The sequence below is a fragment of the Saccopteryx bilineata genome, chromosome 1 (assembly GCF_036850765.1).
Source record: "Saccopteryx bilineata isolate mSacBil1 chromosome 1, mSacBil1_pri_phased_curated, whole genome shotgun sequence".
Classification (NCBI taxonomy): Eukaryota; Metazoa; Chordata; class Mammalia; order Chiroptera; family Emballonuridae; genus Saccopteryx; species Saccopteryx bilineata.
The window spans coordinates 306127191-306153994 of NC_089490.1; the positions used below are offsets into that span (position 1 = coordinate 306127191).

The following is a 26804-nucleotide window of genomic DNA, read 5'->3' on the forward strand; positions in this document are numbered from 1 at the left end:
TCCTACACTGTATCCACTGCACCATCACCTGGTCAGGCGAGTTTCTTATTTTTAAGTTGGGCTTCATCTTTGTCTAGAGCAGGGGTAGTAAACCTTTTTATACCTACCGCCCACTTTTGTATCTCTGTGAGTAGTAAAATTTTCTAACCGCCACCGGTTCCACAGTAATGGTGATTTGTAAAGTAGGGAAGTAACTTTATAAAATTTATAAAGCAGAGTTACAGCAAGTTAAAGCATATAATAATAATTACTTACCAAATACTTTATGTCAAATTTTTGCTAAGTTTGGCAGAATAAATCTTTATAAAACAACTTACTATAGTTAAATCTCTTTTTATTTATAATTTGGTTGCTCCACTACCACCCACCATGAAAGCTGGAACACCCACTAGTGGGCGGTAGGGACCAGGTTGACTGCCACTGGTCTAGAGTTTTGTCAGATGGGGCCCTGAAGAAGTGGAGTCATGAAAGAATCAAATGTTGAAGCCATTTTTAAATTATTATACCTGTTTGGCCTGACCAGTGGTGGTACAGTGGATAAAGTGTCAACCTGAAATGCTGAGGTCTCTGGTTAAAAAACTGGAGCTTGCCCAATCAAGGCACATATGTGAGTTGAGGCTTCCTGCTTCTCCCCCTACCCTTTCTCTCTCTCTCTCTCATAAAAAGTAATTAAATTCTTATACCTGTTTATACCTAAAACCAGAAACTGCTTTTCATATACAGACTGCATGAGTAACTCTGTTATTATGCAAATAATAACCCTCCACTCCCTCCCTTTTTGAATTATGACATTTACAACTGAAGTGTTGCCAGAAAGATGTATGTGATCTATTTCTTTTCCTGTTAACACTTCAACCCATTTTTAGTCATGACCGCTAGCAGTTGAACCTAATTAAGTTTCAGAATTGGGGCTGAATGCTAAATTTGCTCCAATGATACCCATCTTGGCTTGTTTAGAAAATAAAGTTGAGAATTATCGTCACTGTAAAAAAAAAAGGATTATTACCTTTATATGCACTTTTTAAGGTTATATACCTGTTAAGGCATAGTCACTGAGCAGTTTGGATTCATCTGCCCTGTGAGTTCACCTCAATTACAAGGTGTCTATTCTCAGTCTCTAGCAGACCTCCAACAACAGGAAGAGGAGACCTTTGCAGATGCCTGTGATGAGTTCCTGGATCCCATCATGAGCACACTGATGTCTGACCCTGTGGTGCTGCCATCTTCCAGAGTCACTGTGGACAGATCCACCATTGCCAGACATTTGCTCAGGTATGCCAGCCAAAAAGAGCAGCCTCAAGAGATGTGTGATTGTTTGCTATCATCTTCTCCCAGATCCTAATTACAGTATAGTACATCCAATAGGTGCTTCATATTGTTGACTTATTAATTTGTTGGGGAGGCATCGGTAGAGGTATACCACTTGATTGTTAAGGATTTAAACATCCAAAACAAGACACCTAGTGAGAAATGATGGTTCTAACCTTATCCTCTCTAAGGAAATACTTTCTATTAACATACGTTAACCTGGTGTATAAGTAGGCATGTCATTATTCTAAATTTTATAAAAATATAAAAGGTAGGAGTGGGTTTTTTTATTCAGGTTTTAAACTGTATTCATCATATCAGTTAACCTACATTCTGCTGCTGCTATTGTGGTCAACCATGGTGTCCAGGAATTTTCCCCAGCCTGCCTGTTCTAACTGCTGCATTACATAGAAATGGGTACTGAGAGACTGCCTATTTAAAATTAAGTTATATAAGTTGGCCCAAATTTAAGGAAACAGATTTTTATTTATTTATTTATTTTGACAGAGTCAGAGAGAGGGACAGATAGGGACAGACAGACAGGAAGGGAGAGAAATAAGAAGCATCAAATCTTCATTGCGGCACCTTAGTTGTTCATTGACTTTCTCATATGTGCCTTAACTCAGGGGCTACAGCAGAGCGAGTGACCCCTTGCTCAAACCAGCAACCTTGGGCTCCAGCCAGCAACCTTTGAGCTCGAGCCAGCAACCACTGGGTTGTGTCTATGATCCCACGTTCAAGCCAGTGACCCTATGCTCAAGCTGATGAACTTGCACTCAAGCCAGATGAGCCCATGCTCAAGCTGGCGACCTCGGGGTTTTGAACCTGGGTCCTTTGTGTCCCAGTCCGATGCTCTATCTGCTGCGCCACCACCTGGTCAGGCCAAGTATTTAAGTATAGAAAAAAAAGGATTTTCTGCCTGGCCAGTGGTGGTGGAGTGGATAGAGGTTTGACCTGAGATGCTGAGGTCCCAGATTTGAAACCCCAAAGTCACCACCTTGAGCATAGGCTCATCTAGCTTGAGTGTGAGATAATCAGAATGATCCCAAGGTCTCTGGCTTGAGCCCGAAGGTTGCTTGCTTGAGCAAGGGGTCACTGGCTAGGCTGAAGTCCCCCAGTCAATGCACAATGAATACTAAAATGACATAACTATAAGTTGATGTTTCTCACCTCTTTCCCTGTCTCTCTCTCTTTTATTTCTTTTTTTTTTTTTTTTAGGGAGAGAGAGAAAGGGACAGACAGGAAGGGAGAGAGATGAGAAGCATCAACTCATAGTTGCATCACCTTAGTTGTTCATTGATTACTTTCTTATATGTGCTTTGACCGGAGGCTCCAGCCAAGCCAGTGACACCTTGCTCAAGCCAGCAACCTTGGGCTCAAGCCAGTGACCGTGGATTCATGTTTGTGATCCCACACTCAAGCTGGTGCAAGCTGGATGAGACCACGCTCAAGCCGGTGACCTCTAGGTTCCGAATCTGGGTCTTCATCATCCCAGGCCAATGCTCTATCCACTGTGCCACTGCCTGGTCAGGCTCTATCTCTTGTCTTAAAAAAAAAAAGAAAGAAAAAGGATTTTATACTTTATGGTAGTTGGTATTAAGCATTTACTTTATGCATGACGCTGTACTAGGTAGTATGTCTTATTCAAAGTGTGAGTGAAAATTTATATTTTATTGTGGCCTCAGAAGAAAAAAGAGAAAATATATGTTATAAGCCTTATCACCTGTCAGGGAAACCATTATCTGCATCTACTTGGATAATAGCCAGCTAACTAAATCAAGTGTCAGTTCACAATGCCTTATCCCTTAACATTTTATTATGTGTTGAAAGCCTGTCACTAAAACTACAGACAGCAATTCATGCTAACATGAGTGTACAGGGTCTTTGCCTTAGGGAAATCAAGCCAAATATTCTCTGAACAACAGTGTTGAAATGAAGTTTGTTAGGAATCAGAAGGACAAAGTAGCTAAATAATCTGCAAAAAAAATTTTAAGGAAGGAAAACCTCTTGCCTGACGAGGCAGTGGCACAGTGGACAGCTTCGGACTGGGACGCTCAGGACCCAGGTTCGAAACCCCGAGGTTGCTGGCTTGAGTATGGGCTCATCTGGTTTGAGCACAGCTCACCAGCTTGAACCCAAGGTCACTGGCTTGAGCAAGGGGTCACTCAGTGTGCTGTAGCCCCCACCCGGTCAAGGCACATATGAGAAAGCAATCAATGAACAACTAAGGTGCCACAACAAAGAATTGATGCTTCTCATCTCTCTCCCTTCCTGTCCGTCTGTCCCTATCTGTTCCTCTCTCTGTCACCAAAAAAAAAAATTCCTAAATCATTCTTTCTCGTCACGTTCTTTCTAACCTCAATTCATCACTTAATTCAAAGTTATAATGCACTCTAGGTTCAGTCTCAAAGTGAGATCCCAGGTGTTCTAGTTCTGGGTGAGGATGTTACAACTTACAGAAATAACCCCATCAGTCTACGGCCATACCACCCTGAACGCGCCCGATCTCGTCAGAAATAACCCCATCTTCCTTTCTTTCTTTGTCCTAGTGACCAAACAGATCCCTTTAACCGTAGCCCCCTCACCATGGACCAGATCCGGCCAAACACAGAACTAAAAGAGAAAATCCAACGCTGGCTCGCAGAGAGGAAACAGCAACAAAAGGAGCAACATGAATGAATACTGTGACCTAAACAAACCCAAACCAACCCCAGAGTGTAGATAAACAATTGTTTGTGATTTCTCTTTGCTTCTGTTCCTTTTTTTCCTTTCTTTACTAAATTGGAGAACTGCTCTTGCTCAAATTATAATAGTTAAGATTCCTCAGAACTTTACAGTGCTCTTCTGGCTGGCAGGAAATTATAGCTATACCATTACAAAGTCTAGAAATCATTACTAATGTTTACCCTTTGTTCTCTTTTCCTATTCTTTCTTCTTCCCTTTCCTACCTTAAATTATGTTCACTTCAACTTCTAAAACTTCCTGTCTATTTCTAACTTCTAAAACTTCCTTACTATTTCTCTTCCAAGAACCATTCAGACATCTTTGGAGAGCACTGCTTTTAACTATATGAAGTCACATAATTCAGTGAAAGTTGTTATCACGAAGGCCTGTGTTATCAAGGTATTTACTAACCTTCATGACCTACACTTCAGCTCTTTTCCTTGTTACAGCTCTTCAGTATTACAAGATAATCTTTCAAATAAAAGCAGGTATCTTGATGTTTGAGTAGACATTTGAATAAGATGATAAATAAGATGAAAAGAGAAAGGGATCGTATGCAATTCTGTTGATAGCTCTTAATTTTGTGTTAACTCATAACTCAGAGACACAGCAGAGGATAAACACTCTCTCACGGGGTTGTCATTACCACAGAAAACTTAGCCCTACAGTTTTTTAGGAGGATTGACAGGACAACACTGTTCAAAAAATTCTGAGGTGCCTGACCTGTGGTGGCGCAGTGGATAAAGCGTCAACCTGGAAACGCTGAGGTTGCTGGTTCAAAACCCTGGGCTTGCCTGGTCAAGGCACATATGGGAGTTGATGCTTCCTGCTCCTCCCCCCCTTCTCTCTCTCTCTCTCTCTCTCTCTCTCTCCTCTCTATAATGAATAAATAAAATCTTTAAAAAAAAATTCTGAGGTGAAATAATAAAGGAGCTTGACCAGGCAGTGGCGCAGTGGATAGAGCATCAGACTGGGATGCAGAGGACCCAGGTTCGAGACCCCAAGGTCGCCAGCTTGAGTGTGGGCTCATCTGGTTTGAGCAAAGCTCACCAGCTTGGACCCAAGGTCGCTGGCTCGAGCAAGGGGTTACTCGGTCTGCTGAAGGCCCACGGTCAAGGCACGTATGAGAAAGCAATCAGTGAACTAAGGTGTCGCAACGAAAAACTAATGATTGATGCTTCTCATCTCTCTCTTCCTGTCTGTCTATCCCTCTCTCTGACTCTCTCTCTGTCTCTGTTTAAAAAAAAAAAAAAGAATTGATGTTTCTCATCTCTCTCCCTTCCTGTCTGTCCCTATCTGTCCCTCTCTCTGACTCTCTGTCTCAACCACAAGAAAAAAAAAAAAGAATAAAGGAGGCTGTCAGGCCTAATTTAGCTTGTGGAAATCTCTTGCTACAAGGACTAGGCTAGAGTAGAGAAGTTGGACAACAAATAATGGAAGCAGGAAAAATATAATTTTAAGACACTAATATTAACAGTGTATCTTAGTACCTATATTCCACGTGCTTTCTTATTTTGGTCAAGTGTAAACTGAGCACCACTGTAAATCCTTGCTTCCCTGGTATGCAGTGTGTAGCCACACACACTTATTCTAGAGAAAATTCTGAGACTATGAAATGTATATAATTAATGTTTCGGGCTGATGACCTGAATTCCAAGAAGTGCTTCTAACTCAGCCTTAGGTCAGCAATTAACAACGAAGGAATTTGAGCACAGCTTTGTCTACAAACCATTTTAAATATCATTTTAGACTTGTGTAGTGTGGATTAGCCCCACTTTTACAAGTTGAGCTTGAAACCCCTACTCAATTCACTTGTGCAGCTTAACATGCTAAGTGAAGCACATTCCCTACAGACTGCCTATCACTGTCCCTCTAAGCCCAAAGATACCAAAAGTAACAAAAAAAAAGGGTATGATCTGGAAACAGGAATCATTGCTTCATTTAGAGGACATTATTGCTAACCATGTTGTCTTTCAAATAAGATGTCAAGTTTCATAATATTCCAAGTTTCTAATGAACAACCCTTGATAGATTTTTGATGGTATCAGTGAGAAAAGTACAAATCAGAGGGCATCCTACACTAGATAGAAGGATATTGCCTGTTGCTATGCTTGTAAGTGAAAAGGGAAGTCTAAGACTTGCAAATACCAGAATATAAGATACTAATTCATTGTGCTCCCTGGGCCTTTAAGGCATGGGTTGACAGAATTTGTTTATTTCCTTAAAATAAGCTTCATGTCATATTTATTATTCTCCTTTCCTCTGAACTACGTATAAAATAAGCTTCTACCTACTTGCATTTATCTTCCAAACCCAATTTAATGGGATATTTTCATTTTTAAGAGAAGTGAGGAAAAGACCAGAGTTTTACAGCAGAAAATTAGAGGGAAAATGGGCACAAAACCTCAGAAGGAAGCTGTTCCCAGCAGCTTTCTAGTCAACAATCTATGTATCTATGTCTGTATTCTACTTCTGTATTTAGTCTTCAGATTGTAAACTTTTTCTGGCAAGCTTTTTTTTATTTTGTTAAAGCATTTTTCCTGAAACTTATGAATGGCTATGGCACTATTAATGCTGCTGAATGTCTTTTAAACTCATTACAAAAGCAATTGCATAGCTTAAGGCCACTATTGGTAAGAAAACCAAGTAATTTAAGAACATCCCAAAAATAAGACTAAAATATCATTTTGGTACAACACAGTGCATCTATGCACTTGGAAGCTTAAAGATGTGTTTTGTTATCTGGTACTAAGAAGCAGCTCTAAATCTATTAGAGCAGACTTTCTAACATGCCTAGTTTTATGTGTTGACTTTGCTGGAGTATGATATAGGAAAATGAAGACTTTTTAATCAGCTCTAATATTGCTTATTAAGAGGGTAGTACTAAACTTGGGAAATTAAGTACGTTTTAGCAAGCAGTCTGGGTTGCTGTTTTTTTAATGGATATGTAAAATCTGAAAGAAACTTTAAAGGTTTTTTAATGGTGCAGGTAAAGGTGCCAGTTGCTATTTGGTATCACACTCTACAAAAGCTTCATTACTTTATTTAATGCTGGTTGCTAAGCAACCGTTGGACAGAGCATAAGTCTACTGGGGTGCCTTTGCCAGCCAGAGGCAGATGCTGCACTGTTGATGACATGAGGAAATAATGCACACACACGCTCTAACTGCTGAACATGAAAAGAACCTGGAAATAAAATGAAGAACAAAACAAAAAGGTTGATTGAAATAAAACTTGTTCAACATACTGTATTTTGAAATATTCCAGGAAGGTTATTTCTTGTCAAACTCGCCTGAGGGTGTTTGTTCAACGCTTGTATTTAATAAATAAACACCTAACATGACTTTTGTTATCACTTCCTTTATTACAGTATTAAATTCAAGTGGTGTGCTCGCTTTGGTAGCGCATATACTAAAACTGGAACAATACAGAGATTAGCACAGCCCCTGAGCAAGGATGACACGAAAATTCGTGAAGCATTCCATATTTAAAATAAAAATTTTAAAAAGCTAGTGGCAGTTTCAGAAATCCCTTTGGAAACTTAAAAAGATTCGACCTTCAATTTTGCTAAAGGTAGTATCAAATTGTGAACTGGCTGACCCAACCTGCCTTGCCAGATAACCTCTGGATCCTACAGTTATCTTTAAAAAATGAGTTTTAATCAGTTCACTTTGGCTTCACTTTTTTTTATCTGGCCTAAACCACAAGTCTTTCATTTTAATCATTCACTATCATGTTCCTCTTTCCCCTTGTTTCTGTACCTCTGCCATGCAAGATCTCAGCCTAGATTAAACCAACCATTCCCCTCTGCTCCAACATCCAAACTACAGATGACTGTTGGGAGAAAAACAACACGATCTTTACAATGATGCAACCACAAACATTGTTTCTAACCTTGCCCAACAACCTTTCTGTGTCCTTAACTCCAACAGCTATCCCAAAATTTTTAAAATTTTTTCCATTGATTTGAGAGAGAGCATAAACTTGGTGTTCCACTTAGTTCTATTTGTGCACTCACTGGTCACTTCTACTATGTGCCCTAACTTGGCTAGAACCTGCAACCTCATCAACCTGGGACTCTGGCCAATCCACTGAGCCACTCGCCAGGGTTATCCCAAACTTTAACCTCTTTCCTCAAATTCTTTCCCGCCCTCCTTCTTAACCCTACCCTTCACACTGTGATGACCTTGCCTTCTTCTTCACTGGAAAGACCTAGACTACCAATTTTCACTTTCAAAATTCTCTCCTATCATCCCATCTGTGGAAAAGGTCCAGCCATTCCAAGTCTAATCCCTCCAAACTTCTTTCCTGCTTCATTGGGTATCTTGTCAATTTCTCTTTTGTATCTTCAACCACTTCTTGACCTCCACATTCCTATTTGGTTTTCTGACTTGTTTTCCGTTATAGTTGTATTTCTTCCTTCACTGTGGCTTCTATCCTAATTTTTTGAAACTGCTCTAATGTTTCCATATTGCCAAATTAACTTCCCCATCCTTAATTTGACTTCTCCTTAGTATAAGGCAACCGTATCACTCCACCGAAATCCTGCCCTTGGCTCCTAATTTTTCTTTCCACCTTTAATCATTTCGTCAATCCAAAAGTTTTACTTCTGCTCAAGGTTTCTCAGGGTACAGTACTTACCATTCCAGTTTTTATCAAATGCCACTAACCTACTATGTTTTCTTCCAGTCGTGTTTAACTATAAAGTTTCAACTCCTTATACACCGACTCAAAGATCTCCTTTAGAAAGTCTTCCCAGGTCAGCAACATGCCTAATCTGATACCATCTGTGGTTTGCAACCTGTGTTTATTAAACCTGTGTTTAATAAACGGCCGTTTATTAAACACAGCCTTAAATGAGGATACTAATTTACAGGCTTTCTTTGGATTCCGAAATGCCAAGCATACTGGGAGCAGTCAGAATATCTGATTTTGTTCCTCATATCTGCATAGTTTTTTGTTGCACGTTAGGGAATTGGATTACAATCCCGATAGTGGAAGCGGGGGAAATCGGGATTACAAAACATTAGCTAAAGAAAGGCAATAGGCTGAGTTGGGGACAGGTTGTATGGCCCCTGCTCTGCCCCTAACTTTACCTATTTAGCCTAAAACCCTCTCTGCCTATGTAAAATGACCGTGTGGCTTGGAAAAAGCTCGGCGATGCCTCCCAGCCCTAACTCCGCACGTTCTCAGAACCGAAAGCACCTTAGGTGAAAAGGTAGAGGACGGCGTCAAGGAGAGCAGGGGAGACTCAGGACGCATGCGTCTCCCCACCCCTCGCTGGTCGTCCGGGCCTTCAAGAGCGGCTGCCCCAAGAAATGCCTGTTTCTATGCGGAATCTCACTGTTCTCCACGTGTACTGTGATCTCATCTTTTCGTACCCACTTTCCACTCTGTAGCTGAGGAAACTGAATCAACCAGCAATATTCCGGAAATACCGTAGAACACCTAAATATCTTGGACCGGCGCAGGAAGAGGAGGCCTTGACCTTGGAAGCGGAATGGGGTCCTTCGTTGGGTCCTCACGAGGGTGACATTTAGCTGGCTGTCCGGGGCCCACAGACCTTACATCCTCCAACCATGGCCCAGTTTGTCCGAAACCTCGCGGAGAAGGCACCCGCGCTGGTGAACGGTGAGCTCAGCGTCACAACACCGAAGCGGGTATCCAGCAGGCGTGCGCCCGCCATGGCCAGCCCGACGGGCCTGTGGGAGCTGGGACGGGGCGGCCTGGCGGCGGGCCGCTGAGGCAGGTTGGCGGCTCCTCTGGGCTTCTGCTCGCCCGGCCTGCAGCGTAGGGTCTCAGTGCACCCTAGAAGTGGTGGGTAATGACAACCGCAGCCGAGGGAGGGCCGTGCCAAGCGCGGCGGAGCCCAGCGACCGCTGCCATCTCCGGGATCGGGGCCGCAGAGCATGAACTCCGCCAGGAGAGCTGGGAAGGGAGGGCAGATACGGGCAAGGATGTGAATGCGGCCTCATCAGCTTGTCTGCTTTCTAATGCAGTATTTTCAAGTCTACAAAAGTTTTTAAGGCTAGGAGAGTTTTTGAACGTCGACTTAGCTTTTCTGCCCTAGCCAGATTCTGAGGGGATCTTTCGGTGGAACGGGATTTTAGTGTAAAAAGTGCTGTGTGTAAATCGTAGTCTTGATTATCCTGGCTTAGTTTTTGTGGGGTTTTTCCGTTTGAAAAGCTGAAGCCTCACTGGTAGAAGGAGTGCTGTATCTCAGAACAGCCCTGAACAGTCGCAGCACTGGGTAGCCATCCGTTCTGCCGTTGTCCCTGGGCAGCATGCTTGTCACTTTATTCCCGAAGGGAGTTCAGTTCAGCTGTCCCTCAAATTTGATGACGAACTGTGAATACAAATAATTTTTATTTAAAAAGTAAATGTAATATTTTTTAGCCTATTTTACTGTTATTGTCACATTCTATTCGCTGCTCCCTTTCCTCCATCAGCAGCCATTGAATTGAGGGCCTTAGAGTACCTGAGACCAAAAGTAACTATCTCCTGTAGTCTACAAAAGACCCTGACCAGGCGGTGGCGCAGTGGATAGAGCGTCGGACTGGAATGCAGAAGGACCCAGGTTTGAGACCCCAAGGTCCCTGGCTCCAGCAAGGGGTTAGTTACTCCGTCTGCTGAAGGCCCAGAGTCAAGGCACATATGAGAAAATAATCCATGAACAACTAAGGTGTCCCAAGGAAAAACTGATGATTGATGCTTCTCCTGTGTCTTTGTCCCTATCTGTCTGTCTCTCTATCCCTGTAAAAAGAGAAGGAGTAGCGGCTTCGTTCTTTGTACTTTGTATGATTTGAGGCAAAAAAGATTTTAAATTTCAGGGGGCTCTCACATCATTTAGATGGTGACTGTTGGGGAATTGCAAACTAATTTTAATAATAAAATCCAAAAAATAGCCTGACCAGGCTGTGGGCCCAGTGCATAGAGCGTGGGACTGGGATGTGGAGGACCCAGGTTCGAGACCCTGAGGTCCCCAGCTTGAGCGCGGGCTCATCTGGATTGAGCAAAAGCTCACCAGCTTGGACCCAAGGTTGCTGGCTCGAGCAAGGGGTCACTCAGTCTGCTGAAGGCCCATGGTCAAGGCACATATGAGAAAGCAATTAATGAACAACTAAGGTCTCAACGAAAAACTCATGATTGATGCTTCTCATCTCTCTCCGTTCCTGTCTGCCCTTGTCTATCCCTCTCTCTGACTCTCTCTCTCTCTCTCTCTCTCTGTCCCTGTAAAAAAAAAAAAAAAGCCTGGACCTGGATTGCTGAGGTCCCAGTTTCAAAACCCAAAGGTTGCTGGCTTGAGCATGGGATCATTAACACAGTCCCACAGTCACTGGTTTAAAGCCCAAGACTACTCACTGAACAATGGGTCACTGGTTCAGCTGGAGCACCCACCCCACCCCCTTCAAGGTACAAATGAAAAGCAATCAGTGAACAACTAAAGTGACACAGCTATGAGTTGATGCTTCTCATCCCTCTCTCTTCCTGTCTCTCACTCTCACTAAAAAAATAAAATATAATGGCTTGACCTGTGGTGGTGCAGTGGATCAGGCATCGACCTGGAGCACTGGGGTTGCTGGTTCAAAACTCTGGGCTTGGCCTGGCCTGTGGTGGTGCAGTGGATAAACCTTAGGCCCAGAATGCCAAGGTTGCTGGTTCAAAGCCCTGGGCTTCCCTGGTCAAGGCACATACAGCAAGCAAGCAATGAACAACTAACATGAAACAGCTATGAGTTGATACTTCCCATTCCACACTCCCCTCTCTCTCCTGTCTGTAAAACCAATAAATAAAGTATTTTTAAAAAATAAAAATAAAAAATCAAATAAAAAATAAAACAAAACTCTGGGCTTGCCCGTCAAGGCACATATGGCAGTTGATGCTTCCTGCTCTTCCACCCTTTCTCTCCCTCTCCCTCTCCCTCTCTCTCTCTCTCTCTCTCTCTCTCTCTCTCTCTCTTCTCTAGAAATGAATAAATAAAAATAATTTTTTAAAATATTTTAAAAATAATAAAATGAAATATATTTTGCTTTATAACGTAACAGCTTATTAAATCTGAATGATATTTTTTTTTAAGCGAAAGGGACAGGGACAGACAGATAGGAAGGACAGAGATGAGAAGCATCATTTCTTTGTTGCGGTACTTAGTTCATTGATTGCTTTCTCATATATGCCTTGATGGGGGGCCCTACAGCTGATCCAGTGACCTTGGGCTCAAGCCAGCAAACCCACCCTAAAGCTGGTGAGCCTGCACTCAAGCTGGGGACCTCGGGGTTTCTAACCTGGGTCCTCTGGGTCCCAGTTCAACACTCTATCCACTGCGCCACCACCTGGTTAGGCTGAATGATAAATACCTAATAAAAAATTTCTAGCCTGACCTGTGGTGGCACAGTGGATAAAGCGTCGACCTAGAAATGCTGAGGTCGCCGGTTCGAAACCCTGGGCTTGCCTGGTCAAGGCACATATGGGAGTTGATGCTTCCAGCTCCTCCCCCCCTTCTCTCTCTCTCTGTCTCTGTCTCTCCCTCTCCTCTCTAAAATGAATAAATAAAAAATTAAAAAAAAAAAATTCTAGATCTGGCCCGACCTGTGGTGGCACAATGGATACAGCATCAACCTGGAACACTGAGGTCACAGATTCGAAACTCCAGGTTTGCCTAGTCAAGGCACATATGGGAGTAGGTGCTTCCTGTTCCTCCCCCCTTCTCTCTCTCTCTCTCTCACCGCATCTTTTTTCCTCCCCCTCTCTAAAATGAATAAGTAAAAAAATTTTTTAATTACTGTATCTGGCCTGACCAGGTGGTGGTGCAGTATAGAGCTTCAGACTGGGACGCAGAGGACCCAGGTTTGAAACCCTGAGGTTGCCAACTTGAGCGCAGGCTCATCTGGTTTGAGCAAGGCTCACTAGCTTGGACCCAAGGTCGCTGGCTAGAGCAAGGAATCACTCGATCTGCTAAAGCCCCCCAGTCAAGACATATATGAGACAGCAGTCAATGAACAACTAATGTGCTGCAACGAAGAATTGATGCTTCTCATCTCTCCCCATTCCTGCCTGTCTGTCCCTATCTGTCCCTCCCTCTGACTCTCTCTGTCTTTGCACACACACACACAAACTGTATCTGTTAATTCCCATGGCAGACAGATCTTTCAGATAAATAATTTTATCATCAGACTTACCCACAAAGTACAGAGCATAGGGTTTTTTTGGTTGTTGGTTTTGTTTTTTTCCTATTTACTAAACTTGAGACTTTATTTGGATTTCACCAGTTTTTTCATTCATCTATTTCTTCAGGAGCCAATCCACACTGCCACATTGCATTGAGTTTTCTTTTTTTCTTTCTTTTTTTTTTGTATTTTTCTGAAGCTGGAAACAAGGAGACAGTCAGACTCCCGCATGTGCTGGACCGGGATCCACCCGACACGCCCACCAGGGGGCGATGCTCTGCCCCTCCGGAGCGTTGCTCTGCCACGACCAGAGCCACTCCAGCGCCTGGGGCAGAGGCCAAGGAGCCATCCCCAGCGCCTGGGCCATCTTTGCTCCAATGGAGCCTTGGCTGCGGGAGAGGAAGAGAGAGACAGAGAGGAAGGAGGGGAGGGTGGAGAAGCAAATGGGCGCCTCTCCTATGTGCCCTGGCCGGAAATCGAACCCGGGTCCCCCGCACACCAGGCCGATGCTCTACCACTGAGCCAACCGGCCAGGGCCTACATGGAGTTTTCAATCTCCCTAGCTCTTCTGGTGTGACAGTTTTCCTGTTATTCCTTACTTTTCATGTTTTTCCCATGATTAGTCTGGAACTATGGGTTTTTAGGAAGAGTTCCACAAATGTGAAGTGTTCTGATCTCATATCAGGACGTATGTCATACAGTATCCATATAACATCACTGGTGAAATTAGCTTTTATCAGTTGGTTAAGCCCGTTAAGGCAATACTGGCTAGGTTTCTTCTCTATAAAGTTACTGTTTTTCCCTTTCCATACTCTATTCTTTAGAAGCAAGTACATAACTGAGTCTAGCCCACAGGGAAGGGGGTGGGGAGAAAGGGTTAGCTGCAGCCATCAGCAGGGAGTCCATCACCTGGGTAATGGACTGCCTGCATACATGCATACATACATACATATGTACATACATACATTTATTTAGTAGATTTTGTTTACTTATGTTTTTTTTTTTAACAGAGAGGGACAGATAGGGACAGACAGGAAGGGGGAGAGATAAGAAGCATCAATTCTTCGTTGCAGCATCTTAGTTTATTGATTGCTTTCTCATATGTGCCTTGATGGGGGGGGTGGCTACAGCCGAGCGAGTGACCCCTTGCTCAAGCCAGCAACCTTGGGCTTCACGCCTGCGACTTTTGGGCTCAAGCCAGCCACCATGGGGTCATGTCTATGATCCCACGTTCAAGCTGGCGACCTTGGGGTTTCAAACCTGGGTCCTGCGAACCTGAGTCCTCCACATTCCAGTCCCGACGCTCTATCCACTGCGCCACAGCCTGGTCAGGCTAGATTTTATTTATTGATTTTTTAGAGAGTGGAGAGAGAGAGAAAGAGAGAAATGGGGTGGAGGGGAGAAGCAGGAAACATCAACTCCTAGTAGTTGCTTCCTGTATGTGCCTTGACCAGGCAATCCCAGGATTTTGAACCAGCGACCTCAGTGTTCCAGGCTGATGCTTAATCCACTGCACTATCACAGGTCAGGCTCTACAGACATATAAATGGAATTCTTCTATGGGAAACATTTGTCTCTTCCCCATTTATTTATTTGTTCAGTCAGTCAGTCATTGTATGAACTCATGTTCATTTATTTCATACTTCATACCTCCAGTAGGATATTATTTATTTTGTCGCTCAAATTGTTGCACCCTTGGCCATTAGAATTCTTTCAGTTTGGCACTTCTCTTTGACATGTCCCCTTTACTTCCTGATACAACAAGATGCTTCAGTCTTATTTTCCCTGCCTCGGCATTAGAATCAGCCATTTCTCCAGGAAACTCTGGTTCCTTTTTTTGGACAATGGTATTCTGAAACTATCGTAAATTCTAGGCACTGGTTATATTCCTTGCTACTAGACTACTATATCACTGCTTCTAGGCCCTCATAGTGAACAAGGTTGTGTATGTGTCTGTGTATTTACACACTAAACCGTGTGTATACATGCATATATATAATTGTTTCTGTATCCATCTGCATACTTTTTTTTTTTTTTGTATTTTTCTGAAGTTGGAAACAGAGGCAGTCAGACTCCCGCATGCGCCCGACCGGGATCCACCCAGCATGCCCACCAGGGGGCGATGCTCTGCCCATCTGGGGCGTTGCTCTGTTGCAACCAGAGCCATTCTAGCGCCTGAGGAAGAGGCCATAGAGCCATCCCCAGTGCCTGGGCCAACTTTGCTCCAATGGAGCCTTGGCTGCGGGAGGGGAAGAGAGACAGAGAGGAAGGAGGGGGGGGGGGGTGGAGAAGCAGATGGGCGCTTCTCCTGTGTGCCCTGGCTGGGAATCGAACCCGGGACTCCTGCACGCCAGGCCGACGCTCTACCACTGAGCCAACCGGCCAGGGCTATATACTTATATTAAACTAAACATGAGTTCATATGAATGTCTCCAGCTCTAATACAGTACTACAGGATTTATTCTTTCATCTTTTCTTTCCTTTCTGTAACTTCTCTCATAAAGTACAGTGTACTGATTTTTTTTAAAGGATGAAATATCTATGTGTTAAAGGTTAAATTTTAAAGAGTTACACAGACTTTGTACTTTTTGATAGCCCCATCTTTGGGCATTCATAATTCTTTTTAGAACTGTTTCACAGAGCTTTGTGTCTGCTTAAAGATTTCCACAGCCCTAAATACAGAGGATGATGGAAATAGTCATTCTAAGAAGGGTAAAATACTAAAAACAGACCATTAATAATAGGAAAAGTACCAAAAGCCTTGAATCTGTCTTTTTTTTTTTTAATTAATTAATTTATTTATTCATTTTAGAGAGGAGAGGGAGAGACAGAGAGAGAGAAGGGGGGGAGGAGCTGGAAGCATCAACTCCCATATGTGCCTTGACCAGGCAAGCCCAGGGTTTCGAACCGGCGATCTCAGCATTTCCAGGTTGACGCTTTATCCACTGCGCCACTACAGGTCAGGCCTTGAATCTGTCTTTGAACAATAGACACTTTATGGATGTTTATGCATTTGTGCTTTTATTACATTTGTCTTATTTATTTGTTTGTTTATTTTGAGAGAGACAGGAAGGGAGAGAGGTGAGAAGCATCAACTCATAGTTGTGTCACTTTAATTATTAACTGGTTGCTTCTTGCTTCGCATACATGCCTTGACGGGACAGGCGCCACAGCTTCAGCCAAGCTAGTGACCCCTTGCTCAAGCCAGCAACCTTGGTATCATGTTGATGACCCTGCCTTCAAGCCAACGACCTCAATGTCTCAGGTTTTCGCTCTATCCACTGCGCCACCACCAGTCAGGCTGCCTTCTAATTTTTTTTTTTTTTTAACTTTTTTTTTTTTTTTTTTTTATTCATTTTAGAGAGGGGGGAGAGAGAGAGAGAGAGAAAGGGGGAGGAACAGGAAGCATCAACTCCCATATGTGCCTTGACCAGATAAGTGCAGGGTTTTGAACCGGCGACCTCAGTGATCCAGGTTGACGCTTTATCCACTGCGCCACCACAGGTCAGGCCTGCCTTCTAATTTTTAAAAATAAAATGCCTTTCTCTTGCTGAAATCACTACCATAGTCTCACATCCACAGTGGTTTGAAGAATTTCAGCTTAGTAATAGATTCAAGTTTCAGCCTGAATTTAATATTTGTAGGTTTTATTTTTATTATTTGCGGTGTTTTGAGGAGATTAGCTGTGCTTTTATTAAAGAAAGATTTAATCCAACACATACTGATGAGCATACCAGAAATGGATACTAATGTATATTCCATCTGGATTTGAGCCCAATATTGTGACAAGTTTTAATCTTATTCTTAAGAATGCCAGTCTGCAGAGCTCCTTCCCTCCCCTGCTGCACCTCTTCCCTCCAAATTTTCTCTAGCAAGAAAGTGTTACGTTGCTGCTATTTTCTTGTTTTTGAATCCAACTTTTGGTAACTTTACAATTAACTAGATTTGCTGTTCATAAATAAAGTGACAGTACTAGCTGCCTACTAGTGAAGTCCTGGTATAATTGAATGTGCTTATAGTTTCCTGCCTAATTGAACCTATGATACAGGTGTTCTGCATCTTAAAAGCCTCTTATTACCAGGGAGCTGCTTTGACGTTTCACACTGGGTGCACATTTGATGTAAACAATGAATGAATGTGATGTATGAATAAATATTTGTGTCCAGCCCACACATCTACTTCTGTTCACCTCTAGTGAGTTCATCCTGTTTTGTTTGTTTGTTTTCCAGCTGCTGTGACTTACTCCAAGCCTCGACTGGCCACATTCTGGCACTATGCCAAGGTTGAGCTGATTCCTCCAACCCCAGCTGAGATCCCTACAGCTATTCAAAGCTTGAAAAAAATAGTCACTAGTGCTCAAACTGGTAGCTTCAAACAGCTCACAGTTAAGGTACTATGTGTTAAATGAACACCTTCCTTTGGGATATATCTGATTGTTTTGATTGATATATGTATTCTCCAGTGAGACTGAAACTAACATAATAGAAGGTACTCTTTCTTGACTGCCAATCAATTGGGCTGTTATATATATTACTTTTCTGTTAGTCTTATAACAAAGAAGTGAGTGAAGGTTTTTGTTTGTTGTTTTTTATTGTTGTTATGTTGTTTTAATTTATTTATTGACATTACAGAGAGAAAGACAGAAACATCTATCTGTTTATGTATGTGTTCTGACTAGGCAGGGATCGAACCAGCAACCTTTGCATATCAGGATGGTGCTCTAACCAGTTATCCAGCAAGGAAAGAAGTGCATGTTTTTACTGGGCATCTTTTCCCTCCCCCTTCCTCTTTTGGTTGGCTGATTGTGCTGAGTCTGTGCATTTTTTCATCTGTAGTCCTGAAGCTATTCCCAATTTGGTCAAAGTTTCTCTTAGAATATATCACAGTCAGGCAGCTAACATTCATATGAAGGATAAGAATATCAAAATCTAGCAAGAATATAATATCATATGAAGGGTTATTGAGTCGTGTGAAGATAAAATCTGAAGACTACAAGAATTAAAATTTGTGTTTTGTGTTTGCTTGCATGATTGAAGTATCGTATAAAAAAACTCAAATAACTAAATTATTGCTGACTTGAGAAACTATATTTTTCAGGAAATTTCCAATATTTCTGGTCTAATTTGAAGGGGAAAATTCACTTTCAGATGCTAAAAGGAAAAGACTCAGTTTTGTTGTAGGAAAGGTATTTTTTTCAATTAGAGTTTCAATATCCATATTTGCACTTGCATGTAATACTGCTTTCTGGAACCATATGTGCACTTTTTCTCTTTAGAGCAGTAAAACACTGATCTGTGAAAATGAATAAATTACTGAATACAAGGGTCAAGACAAATGGCCCTGGCCACATAGCTCTGTTGGTTAGAGCATTGTCCTGAAGCACAGGGGTTGTGGGTTCCATCCCGTCCACGTACATACAGGAACAGATCAATGTTCCTGTCTCTCTCTCTCCCCTTTTCTCTCTCTCTAAACATTTTTTAAAATTATCTTTAAAGAATTAAGGCAAATGATAAATGAATAAAAATGATGTCTAAAGAAGAAATCTTTCAACACATTTTCTCTGGTCAGACAGAAGTGTCTATTTAACAATAGCCTTCCCATAGCATTCTTTCATATGAGTGCCCTGTGTAAATGTGTCAGTTATTTCCAGGATGTGGGTTGTTTAGGGCTCATAAAATGCCTCATAAACTAATAATGAAAGTGTTAAGTCAGTTCAGGTCTTTAAAGAATGCTTTGAAAGAATGTATAAGCTCTAGACTACTACTATAGTTACCTTACATAATTGAAAGTTCAGAGATTCTCAGCAGTTAGTTAACATCAGTAATTCTTGACTTTGACTAAAACTGCCCTCTAATTTTAACAGCATTCTTACAGTCTCTGTCACTTAATCCTGGAAAATAATAGCTTTAAATATGTAAGAAAAAGTTTACATTAAAGTTTTTGCTTTTTTTTTTTCCCAGCAAGCTCTGCTAAATGGTTTGGTGGCTACTGAGGTGTGGATGTGGTTTTACATCGGCGAGATCATAGGCAAGCGTGGCATCGTTGGCTATAATGTGTGAAGACCAGTCTTTAACATCTGTTTCTTGGTTTATTATTTGAATGTTCTTGGACCATGAGTGATCAGAATGGTATTTGAATAAAAAAAAGATATGTCAAAATCAATGTTTTCTATATCAAACACTGCATAGAAAGGTCACAGTTTCTCTTGATAATAGGTTAGGTTGTCTTTTGCTTTAATAACGTTAATATAGCTCTAAATGCATGTCTTTGCCTAGCCTAAAAATGAAAAGCATATATGTGAATATACTGACCTGATACATTTTATTTTCAGAAAAGTCAGGATAAGGCCTTGAGAAAACTAGAGCTTGCTACAATAAAAGAAATAGTAATGCTATGTACTAAAGTTAAATCATGTCAGTAGTTAAATAAAATTCAGTTGGTTTCTCTTTGCTACAATCAGAAAAAGACTTTTTTGACAATACCTGTGTCTGTATATGTTGGGATATTTGGTGATATTCTAAATACGTATTTTTATAACATTAACACCAAGACAGTGAATGAGAGCCATGACCTACATTTTTTATCTAATTTTGATGTGTGTGTGTTTTTTTTTTTAAGCAAAAGAAAGAGGGACAGACATACAAGAAGGCAGAGAGATGAGAAGCATCAACTCATAGTTGTGGCACCTTAGTTGTTCATTGATTGCTTTATTATATGTGCCTTGACTGAGAGTCTAGCCAAGCCAGTGACTTTGGGCTCAAGCCAACAACCATGGAGTCATGTCTGTGATACTACACTCAAGCTGGTGACCTCAAGGTTTCATACCTGGGTCCTCAGCCTACCAGTCCGACGCTCTGTACACAGCGCCACTGCCAAGGCCAACCTTGGGGTTTTGAACATGGGTTTTGAACCTGGGTCCTCATTGTCCCAGGTTGACACTCCACTGTGCCACCACCTGGTCAGGCTGATAGGTGTATTATTATTAATCTATCTGGTTTTATGATTTTAGAACCTATCTTTGTTAAAATACCCTGTGGATATTTAAACAGGGTTATAACTTCTTATCATCCATGGATCTAAATAGTATATTATCTCATGAAATAAATAGAAGTGGTTATCAGTCTATCGTGGTTATCAGTCTATCATCTTGAGCCATTTTATGAGGATATAGCAAAGACTTAATCATTCATGGCCTTTTCTGGGGATCTTACCATCTTTGGCTCATTGGTACTTTCTGAATCTATTATAACTTACAGCCCCTGCAAAGTGTACACTACCAGGTGATTGCATATTGGAAAGGCATTTTGGCTCCCAATATAGTATTCATCCTTTACAAGTATTGATCTATCAATCCCAAATTCACCCACTATATTTAGAACATTGCTGCTTTAGCTTAATAAAGGTCACAGCTTTTCTAAGTGATAGACAGTCTCCATAGAGACTGCTGCTTTTCTGAAATATGAAATAATGCCTAGCACTACTTCTGTAATAAACATAGGTGGTCAAAACTGAAACTACCTCTTTTCAAAAAACACTCAGGCCTGACCATGTGGTGGTGCAATGGATAGAACATCAGACTGGAATGCAGAGGAACCAGGTTTGAAACCCTGAGGTTGCCAGCTTGATCATGGGCTCACCAGCTTGAGCACAAGGGTCGCTGGCTTAAGCATGGGATCATAGACATGACCCTATGGTCACTGGCTTGAGCAAGGAGTCACTTGCTCTGCTGTAGCCTTGTGCCCCCCCAGGCAAGGCACATATGAGAAAACAGTCAATGAACAACTAAGATGCTGCAACAAAGAATTGATGCTTCTCATCTTTCTCCCTTCCTGTCTCTCTGTCCCTCTCTCTGACTCTTTGTCAATAAAAAAAGCATTCGGGCCTGACCTGTGATGGCGCAGTGGATAAAATGTCAAGCTGGAGTGCTGAGGTTGCCGATTCGAAACCCTGCACTTGTCAGGTCAACTCATATATGGGAGTTGATGCTTTCTGCTCCCCCCCCCCCACTCTCCTCTCTAAAATGAGTAAGTAAAAAAAAAATTTTTTTTTAAGCATTTGGTAACTTAATATATGTATAGCAGAAGACTAAAAAGATACCACTACAATAATGGTGATCTTTATGAATTTCTCTGTTTCATGCAGTATTAAAATTAACTAAAAGTTTGATTTACATGTAATGTGATTTTTTTTTATAATGTGATATTTTTAATTGATTTTTAGAGAGGAAGGGAGAAAGAAACATCGAATTATTGTTCCACTCATTTATGCATTCATTGGTTGATTCTTACATGTTCCTGTATATACCCTGACCGGGAATTGAATCAGCAACCTTGGCATATTGGGACGACACTAACCAACTGAGCTACCCAGCCAGGGCATGATTTTCTTTCTTTTAAATATATGGTCACCTCGCCTGACCAGGCAGTGGCGCAGTGAATAGAACGTTAGACTGGGATGTGGAGGACCCAGGTTCGAGAACATGAAGTCGCCAGCTTGAGCGTGGGCTTATCTGGTTTGAGCAAAACTCACCAGCTTGGACCCATGGTCGCTGGCTCGAGCAAGGGGTTACTCAGTCTGCTGAAGGCTCACGGTCAAGGCACATATGAGAAAGCAATCAATGAACAACTAAGGTGTTGCAATGAAAAACTGATAATTGATGCTTCTCATCTCTCTCTGTTCCTGTCTGTCCCTATCTATCCCTCTCTCTGTCTCTCGCTCTCTGTCTCTGTTTAAAAAAACACAAAAAACATATGGTTACCTTGGAAAGTTTAGAGGATAAACATTTACTACTTATTTCATTCTTACTACGTCTTCCCCTGCCGGGCAGCAGGCCTCTAATGTATGGTGGCTAATCTTGCATGTATGGAATTTTCTAAGGTTAAAATAGCTGTGAAATCCTGTGTTTGTGAGAGAGAGAGAGAGAGAGTGTGTGATAGAGAGAGGGACAGATAGGGTTAGAAAGACAGGAAGGGAGAGAGATGAGAAGCATCAATTCTTTGTTGCAACTCCTTCATTGATTGCTTTCTCATCTGCACCTTGACCTGGAGGCTACAGCAGACCGAGTTACTTCTTGCTCAAGTCAGCAACCTTGGGCTTAAGCTGGTGAGCCTTGCTCAAACCAGATGAGCCTGTGCTCAAGCTGACGACCTCAGGGTTTCGAACCTGGGTCATCTGCATCCCAGTCCAACGCTCTGTTCACCACACCACTGCCTAGTCAGGCTACTTGTGGGATCCTTGAAGTGACCACTTGACTTCCAGGCCTGTTACTTTTTGCCTTCCTAAACCTCAAATGTCCTGTCTTCTAGTAGAGAATCTTTCACTGCGTTTGTGTGTGCAAAGTGTTTGCCACTAATAATTTATATGCCTTATATTTATTATCTCCTAAATCCTTGCACTATGCTAAATGCTAGAAACATTTATAACGAGACTATGTTGAACTGTTTCACAAGAGTTTTGTCATCTGGGAAAGGTAATTAAGCATGCAATTACCATAATATGTTGTGTTATGTGAGGGAAGTGAAAGGTAATCCTTGAAAGTCTAACCCAGCCTGACTAGACTGGTGCTTGTACAGTGGATAGAGCATCAACCTGGGACCTCAGTGTTACTGGGACCCTGAGGTCACTGGCTTGAATGTAGGATCAACAACATGATCCCATGGTCACCAGCTTGAAGCCCAGTGTCGCTGACTTGAGCAACAGGTCACTGGCTCAGCTGGAAACCGCACCCCCACCCCAGGCACTTATGAGAAGCAATCAGTGCCACAACTATGAGTTGATGCTACTCATCTGTCTCTCACATACACACTAAAAAGAAAAAGTCTAACCCAGACTTGAGAAAGGTGTTCAAGGGAAACTGTCAGAACTAATATATAAAGTAAACCAAAAAAGGAAGAATTAGCTAAGAAGAAAGGCACAAGTTATACTGGGCAGGTGGAACAGCCTGTGCAAAAGTGTGGCACATTGGAGGTTCTGAAAGAACATAAGTATGGCTGAATCACCAAGTACCTAAGAGAGTACTGAGGAAAGACAGGATAGTGGGGATCAGATCATGAAGTACATTTAATGTGATATTCAAGATTTGACTAGTTCAAGGGCAGTGAATGGAAAGCCATCGAAGAATTTTGACAAGGTACAATCCCTGCCCTCAGTTCTGCGTTCTAACAGCAACCAGCAGTTTCAATTCCAGGTAACAAAAAGCTAGGATAGAAACGTGCATAGTGTACGTGTAAGGATGCATGTGGTCCTACATTTTTCTCACCATGTAAACTACAGATACTCAGTAAGTAGACTTCATGAGAGTTGCCAAAGTTCAAATCATTAGACAAATATTCACTATGATCCATAAGTATGATTCCTAAGGAACCACTAATATAAAAAGTTATTGAACAAGGGTCAATAAATAAAGCGTTTTTATGAACTTACCATTTTTAAGACCACATTGAACATGAAACCACATTGTTTGTTTAATCCTTTACACCTCCACATTATTCTCATTGGGTAAGTTTCTTCTTACCCAGATTCTTATATACCTAAATATTTCTTCTGTGATTTCTAAGGTTAGCCCAGTACAATTTACTTTTTTACTATTTGATACTTGTATAGCCCTTGACTCTTTCAAAGTATGTACACTGCCTGACCAAGCAGTGGCACAGCGAATAGTGTCGAACTGGGACTCAGAGGATCCAAGTTCAAAATCCCAAGGTTGCCAGCTTGAGCCCAGGCTCACCAGCTTGAGCTTGGGTTCGCTGGCTTGAGCAAGGGGTCACTCGCTCAGCTGTAGTGCCCCCTACCCGTCAAGGCACATATGAGAAAATCGAACAGCTAAGGAGCTACAATGAAGAATTGATGCTTCTCATCTCTCTCCCTTCCTGTCTGTCCCTCTCTGTCTCTCTCACTCTCGTCACAAAAACAAATTTATCTCATTTAGCCCTGAGATTTCCTCTGAGGCATATGGCATAAACAATAGATGCATTTAACAAGTCATAAACTAAGCAGAGACCAATGGTTTGGCTAAGATCCCGTGAGTTTGAAGTGATGGAACCACTAATTGGGGCCAGGTGACATCCCATGTTGTCATCTGTGCCCTGACTTGACTCCTGACTGCCTTTTAGATGTCACTATTTTCAGTTCCATTCTGTAATTCTGTGTAATTTCAGGCCTGTTTTACCTGTAAGGTAATGTCTAGTTTTGTAAGACTTAATATTTCCTAATTAATGTGGTTTTATTTCTACCAGAACATCAATTGGTATAATTGTGATCACTCCTGAGATGAATATAGTGTAATCTGCTAATAAATACCTACCTATGAGGCTGCTGCCTCTAGCATTGCCTTAATCTCATTTTGCTACCAACCATTCTTTGAGCCACACAATTTCTTCTAACCACTCTCCATCAAAATTACCAGATTTAAATGTCATCAGATTAGCCTTGAATGGTTATCTTAGTTGGTTAAGAGCGTCGTCCTGTAACAACAAGGTTGTGGGTTCAATCCCCAGTCGGCACACACAGGAAGCAATCAATGAATACACACAACTGAGTGGAACAACAAATGAATTCTTCTCTTCCCTTCCCCTTCCCCTCTCGCCCTTCCTCTCACTGTCTCTCCAAAATCAATAAACTCTGGCCAGATGGTGTGATTGTCTGGAGCATCATCCCAGCACAGAGGTTGCCAATTTAATTCCCTGGTCAGGGCACATACAAGAGCAGATTGACAATTCTGTCTCTCCCTGCCTCTCAAAAGAAAGAAAAAGGTCATCAAATTATACAGGGGTGGGCAAAAGCAGGTTTATAGTTGTGAGTACATGAAACTGTTTTTGTATTATTTGTCTTAGTGTGTGTGTGTGTGTCAGAGAGAGGAACAGATAGGGATAGAAAGGAAGGGAGAGAGATAAGAAGCATCAATTCGTCATTGCGGCAACTTAATTGTTCATTGATTGCTTTCTTGTATGTGTCTTGACTGGGGAGCTACAGCAGACTGAGTGACCCCTAGCTCAAGCCAGCGACCAGGGGGTCATTTCCATGCTCAAGCCAGCAGCCCTGCCCTCAGGCTGGTGAGCCCACGCTCAAGCTGGAGACCTTGGGGTTTCAAACCTGGGTCCTCTGCGTCCCAGTTCAATGCTCTCTCCACTGCGCCACCACCTGGTCAGTCTGTCTTATTATTATTTTGTATACTTGTGATTTATCTTTTAAGTAAGCTGGATTTTTTTTTCTTTTTTTTTTTTTAGTGAGAGAGAAAGGGACAGACGGGCAGACAGACAGGAAGGGAGAGAGATAAGAAACATCAACTTGCACTTGCAGCACTTTAATTGTTCATTTATTGCTTTCTCATATGTGCCTTTACCAGGAGGCTCCAGCTGAGCCAACGACCCCATACTCAAGCCAGTGACCTTGGGCTTTGAGCCAACAACCTATGGGCTCAAGCCAGCGACCATGGGGTCATGTCTATGAACCCACATTCAAGCCATCGACTCTGCTCAAGCTGGTGAGCCTGTGCTCAAGCCACCAACCTCAGGGTTTCATCCTGGGTCCTCAGCATCACAGGTCAAAGCTCTATCCACTGTGCAACTCCCTGATCAGGTGATGGCTGAAAATTTACTTACTTTTGCTCCCCTCTAGACCCACTGCCCCTGATTTTTGCCAGTTTTCTACCAATCACCAGGCCACTCTTTATTTCTTTTTCTTTTTTTTAAAGATCTATTTATTAATTTTACAGAGCAGGGAGGGGAAGTGGGGAACAAGAAGTAGTTGCTTCACCCTAGCCATTCATTGGCTGTTTGTCGTATGTGCCTTGACTGAGCAAGCCCAGGATTTTGAACCAGTGACCTTAGTGTTCCAGGTCATCGCTCAATCTACTGCGCCTCCACAGGCCAGGCTCTTCTTTATTTCTTGACAGTTTTTTTCTCCTGGCTCACTGCCACTCAACAAAACTACCTCTATCTTATCTCTTGTCAATTTCAATATACACATGGATCAGTAGATTTCAAAGTATGGTCCCTGGATTGCATCAGCAGTAGCATCACTAGGAAACTTAGAAATAAAATTTCTCACGCTCTACCCAGAAATTCTGGGAATGGGATCTGGCAGTCTGTTTTAATTAGCTCCAAGTGATGCTGATTAATGGTAAAGATTGAGAACCACTGACATAAATGATCCAACAAATTGGTAAGGAAATCTCAGTTTCCTTAAAAAAGTCCAATGATTATGTCTTTCACCTTCCTTAAGCATGCACTGTCATGTCATTACCAATCATTACCAACCACTCCATGGTATGAATTTCATGCATCCCTCTCTCTGACCACCTATTACCTTTCTAGCTGATTCCCTCTAATATTGCAACTACATGAATTCAGAGTCCCCGAAACCATTAATAAATTGATATTACCACCTCCTTCATCACCTGGATGTTTTCTTTTCCTTCCTTACCCAATTTATTTGTATATCATGATCAATCGTGATCACTCTCTAGAGTACACCCTCAATTTCTTTGCCTGTCACTCACTGTTTTACTCATTTGCTAAAACCACATCCTTGGCTAATGTCTACCTGCTCTGCACTTGCACCCACATAGCTGAATGTAGCTGGAGGAAACAATCTAGGTGGCTAGTCTCA

The 26804-nt window shown here is 42.1% G+C and overlaps 2 protein-coding genes and 1 non-coding gene across 6 annotated transcripts in view; all 3 read left to right on the forward strand.

Moving 5' to 3' along the window:
* Positions 1-7375, forward strand: part of UBE4A (ubiquitination factor E4A) — a 55301-nt gene extending 47926 nt beyond the window's left edge. For 3 of the 4 annotated variants that reach the window (XM_066246103.1, XM_066246127.1, XM_066246118.1), the window contains 2 exons: positions 1115-1272; positions 3858-7375. In XM_066246103.1, the coding sequence (XP_066102200.1) occupies positions 1115-1272; positions 3858-3987 (288 nt within the window). In that variant the 3' untranslated portion in view covers positions 3988-7375. The remainder of the gene's footprint in view (positions 1-1114; positions 1273-3857) is intronic. The other variant, XR_010727358.1, reaches the window with a different exon arrangement.
* Positions 7376-7419: 44 nt separating this feature from the next.
* On the forward strand, positions 7420-7523 carry LOC136321649 (U6 spliceosomal RNA). Its single transcript, XR_010728794.1, has one exon. It is a non-coding gene; the product is annotated as a U6 spliceosomal RNA (small nuclear RNA).
* A 1984-nt stretch (positions 7524-9507) lies between these two features.
* Positions 9508-19661, forward strand: ATP5MG (ATP synthase membrane subunit g). The gene is made up of 3 exons (XM_066246145.1): positions 9508-9663; positions 17426-17586; positions 19157-19661. The coding sequence occupies exons 1-3, from the start codon at positions 9612-9614 to the stop codon at positions 19253-19255; spliced, it is 312 nt and encodes a 103-aa protein (XP_066102242.1). The 5' UTR covers positions 9508-9611; the 3' UTR covers positions 19256-19661.
* Positions 19662-26804: the final 7143 nt, after the last annotated feature.